This window comes from Trachymyrmex septentrionalis, unplaced genomic scaffold, assembly GCF_001594115.1.
Source record: "Trachymyrmex septentrionalis isolate Tsep2-gDNA-1 unplaced genomic scaffold, Tsep1.0 scaffold191, whole genome shotgun sequence".
Classification (NCBI taxonomy): domain Eukaryota; kingdom Metazoa; phylum Arthropoda; class Insecta; order Hymenoptera; family Formicidae; genus Trachymyrmex; species Trachymyrmex septentrionalis.
In genome coordinates this window covers 132,211-136,964 of record NW_017305083.1, presented here as the reverse complement: position 1 = coordinate 136,964, position 4,754 = coordinate 132,211, and the positions used below count along the sequence as shown (strand labels likewise).

At 37.8% G+C, this 4,754-nt stretch overlaps 1 protein-coding gene across 1 annotated transcript in view; it reads left to right on the top strand.

The window, feature by feature from the left end:
- The first annotated feature begins 477 nt into the window (after nucleotides 1-477).
- LOC108747096 (protein Wnt-1-like) overlaps nucleotides 478-4,754 on the top strand; it is a 52,074-nt gene continuing 47,797 nt past the window's right edge. Inside the window, exon 1 of the mRNA XM_018484355.1 lies at nucleotides 478-890. Coding sequence (XP_018339857.1) covers nucleotides 820-890 — 71 coding nt within the window. The 5' untranslated portion in view covers nucleotides 478-819. The remainder of the gene's footprint in view (nucleotides 891-4,754) is intronic.

Here is a 4,754-nt window from a genome sequence, read left to right as displayed (position 1 = left end):
GGCAGTACCGGCCACAGTCCGTACGCGAACGTTCACGGAGCGTCGTCTCGGTCGTGTCGACTCCGATTGTGGTCACTGTTCGCGACGACGACGACGTTTAATTCTTGCTTCGCGACTTTCCGCCAGCGGGAACGTTTTTTTTTTTACCGATTAAAATTCCTGAGAGCTCGTTAAATCTCCACGCATATCCTCCCGCACTCGCACGGAGGACCGTGAGAGATTTTTCGAAGCGAGAACCGACTTGTCGGTTGCGATTTACAGGAGCCGATTGCGTCGCGTAACGGCATTCGAATCGGTCGCGCGTTGTCGGAAACATGTAAGACGAGACGAAAGGGACCGAAGCTGGAGAACTTTCGTCCGTCTTTCGAGCACAGAGGCACAGCGCGAGAAAAGGTGACGCGGGTACCGCGGAGTGTCCATCCGCTCCGGTCGCGCGCTCCGAAATCGCTTGGTCCTGGACACGCTCCGTCTCTCTCTCTCTCTCTCTCTCTCTCTCTCTCTCTCTTTTGCGCGCGATCTTCGGCGACCTCACACTGCCGGAGATCTCACAGCCCGACGATCTCATCGCACGCCGATATATCGCTCGCGTTCGCGGAAAGAACGATGCGAAACACGGACCGTCGTCGGCGGCGCATGTAAGAATGCGAGGCTGAGAAGGCAGCACGAACGGCCTACGTAATCTCTTCTCTCCTTCGCGCTTACCACGAGAAGATTCGACTTCAGGAATTCGGCGGTCAAGTTAACAGAAACAGAGAGAGAGAGAGAGAGAGAGAAAGAAAGTCCACACGGGATCGCCGCACGCAACAACGTACGCTCGTCATGTCAATGAGCTACCTGCTCGTGTCTTTGCTGATCGTCGCGTGGCAAAGCGGCGCGCAAGCCAACTGGTGGTGAGTCGAAATTGCAACGTACCTTTTATAGCTAAACGAACCGGAACACCAAGAGGGATTCGTATAATTTATTGCGACGTTTCGTTGTTAAAACGAAAGCGTGTGACACGATTACTAAGGAGTAATCCCTTATTAAACCCTGACTGCCGCAATCTGTGTTAAAAAATTGTTTAGAATATTGGAATATTCATTTACGTGAGAGTAAAAACTTTTAGAATATTTGAAACTAAGGTTGGTATCAAGTCATACTAATAAAATTAATATAAATATATATTACAAACGACTTTTAACTCTTAACTTTCAATCTTTGCTTTTTCTTTTTAACGATAGATGCGGAGCAGTTGTAAGTTAAAAATATAAAACATATAAGAGATAATAAAACTATATTTATTAGGTACCGCGGAAAGAGTTTGTGTCGTTTTTCCCCTATAAATATCTTTTGAAAACCATGTAAATAAATAGGATTTGTTATATATTCTGCCTTAGTAACGCCGAGTTAAACACTCCGTTATCCGATTTGATGTTTCCGATTTCAAATTTAATCAATTTTAATGAGGATATAATTTTATCTCGCGATGAAAACGACCGTTGAATAGAAAATACGGACATAAAAAAATCTACGACGATATCTGAAAATCGTCTTAGTTATTCTGGCACTCTTTAAATATCCTTTAAACTCTCATGTTACTACAAGACATTTTGAATTGCGATTGAGCGAGAGTTTAACTGAATTTTCTGAACTATTGTTGCGCATATTCCTACGTAAGTCTGATACTTTCACTACTGAGACGCTTATCGACGCCTCCGGTTTTTAATGGAAAAAGCCGGTTCTATCTATAAAAATATAGATGAAACATTAAATCGACAAGTAATTGTCAGCAAATAATCGTCATTTACAATTTAAAAAATTTATAAAATTCACAATTTGAAAAATACACTAATTAAAAGATATTTTTCTATAAAGTATATCATCTCTAATTCTACACTTAATTTGAAATTGTTTCCTTATTAAACAATAAAATTAATAATAAACGAGCAAATAAAAGTAAATAACTATGCAATGAAAAATGCGCTATAATAACAAAATATATTGTGATATTGTTTATTACAATAATTAAAATGTAATACAATAATTAAAATATCATTACATATGTAATGCAATTAAGTTTCTTCTCCTTATTGAAGATCCTTAAAATAAAGATTCTTCTTGTCAGAGGTGATGTATAATGATACTTTAAAAGAAAAGAAGTTAATAGCGCGTTGGACTTTGGAAAGATATCATTATTATTTATCAAAATTAAGAAGAAGTTTATCCAGCTTTATAATATCATTAGCGTGCAATTGCGTGCGCGCGCATGATCAGGGAATGCATTCTCTAGCAAGTATCATCTCTATCTACGGTAATTTCCTCCGGGAGACGAAGGCAAACTTGTCTCTCCCACAGCTCCCTCCCCCCCCCTCTCTCTCTCTTTCTCTCTCGTTATCCACGCAGTAGCACTTTGGTCGCGATTGGCCAAACAAATGCGTTCTTCACTGCAGATAAATATCCTCCGCGAGTTCTGGACAGTCGATTATTTTTATTGACACGATGATCATGCGTTGATGTGCCGCGGTGTACTCGCGAAAACATGGCGCATTAGCGTTACGATACACCGCCACGGATTCATCACGCTAGAAGGGAATCCCGTCCACGGGGAATACGCCGGCTTTCTTCGTGATTATTTGAATGGCAGCATCCCCCGAGATGTTCCCGCGCGCGCGGATCCAAAGTGGCATGTAAGTAGCGAGTTATTACAAGAGTTATGCTCAACGTCACTCAACAGCGAGTTCAAGGACGAATATCGAAAACCGCAATTATATACTGTCATAATCACGAAATATTTGCTTCACCTTGAGTGGCGGTCTTTTTGAAAGGGAACAGAGAGACTGGCAATTGATTTGGTACATAAAAGAGGAACGATTTGGAAAGTCATTGTATTAATTCTTCTTATTAATATGTAATTAATATGCATGGAATCTTGAGTCGATCGCATAATTAGGGATAAATTTTCTTGACATCTCCCTTTCTAATTTTTACATCGAGTTAAAGTTACAAGAAAAAAACGGCAATTTTTATTTCAAGAAATATTATATATAAACAAAATTTTAATTCAAATATATCAAAATAGTGGGCTATTCGAACTAAGCTAGAGGTCAAAAATTAGAGGAAAACAAAATAAAGTATAACAAAATAGTATCAAAAATATAAAACAAATAACAATAAATAAAGGGCAAGGTAAGAGTCAAACACATTTTAAATTGTCACACAATTAAAAAGAAAAAATGAAAAAAAAAAAAAAATAAAAATATGTGTTTGACTCTTACCTTGCCCTTTATTTATTGTTATTTATTTTGTATATGAAGAGTCCTTTTATCTGTTAAATATTTTGAGCGCAGGCTGTAAAGATGCGTAGAATACATATTTCATATTTCAAGTTTATATCTAAATGATACGGTAAATGATGCGGTTAAATGTCTCCAATTATGGAGAATAATAAGTATCGCAGAAATATTATTACGAGTTAATGTCTGAAGAGGGCTCAATCCGATAGCCGAAACTTGTAATTTAGACTGTGTTTTTTAATTATTTATTTCATTTTTACCTTTCTTTATTCGTAAATAAAAAATATAAAGCACAAGAGAAAGAATATCAAATGTATATCAGATTCATTCTATCTGATTGGCATACGGGGATTTATCTAAAGTCTTATTCATCATCAGCGTGAGATGAAAGTCGGATATATTTTTTACTTCGAGGATTATTTGTGTTTATACCTTTTTACCTTATCGCTTGAATCGAGCACTGATCAAGTTATTGCATAAAATTACTTTTTATATCGTTTTATATCGAGAGATTCTCATGGTAATGATTAAAAAAAAAAGTAGGACTCCAATATCGCGGAGCAGATAAGGTTAATCAGATGAAGAATATGAATGATGTCGAAACGCTTTCGGCGCAAATTTGAGGAATAATATTCATCGACGCGCCGGATAGTCGTCGATAGTTACGAATCCATAATGGACGAATAATCCCCTTCGATCGGTCGAGCCGCCACGAGCGAGATCGGAGGAAGCCCCGGCAGTAATGGCTATACGCGAGTGTATACCCACCATGGTGTGGTGTATAGGTAGCGACAACGTGCCCCTACAATCTTAAATGAGGAAGAGAGCCGGTCGATCCTTTACGGTCGAGCATGATTTTCTACCCAGATATTTCATTTCCGACAAACCCGTTCCCTCGGGCGATTAATCGCCCGCTATCGGTGCGCGTGGCGAATCCGCCGATTAGGGTCACTGATACGCCGATATTGGAAAGTATCGACCATCTACTTTGCTTTTAACATCGATTGTACGGCATAATGATATTTAATTTAATACACTCCAATGAACGACACTCTAATATCGAAAGTCGTGTAGATTTTCCTTATATTACACTGAGAGAAATATGTACTAAATTTTAATAAACATTCGTTTGAATATAGCCCTAGCTGAATATTTACTAAACGTAAACGTATGTATTTATTTGGACTTATAAATAATGAATTTGATATAGGAACCCATTAATTTTATATATCATTTTTTTTTATTTAGAAAATATTTCGCAACTGTTAATATAGTACTGTATATAAACAAATATTCGTTAAAATTTAGTAGATTTATTCTGAGTGTATAAAAACGAGACAAATGATGCAAGTTTGTTTCCTTGCAATTGCTGTTTATTTTTCATTAGCTAGTTTTTATTCTCGATTGGCTGATATCTATCAAGACTTTTTGTTAACGCGTATCTCGTAGCATTGACAGTTTCGTTCTCTCTCTCTCTCTCTC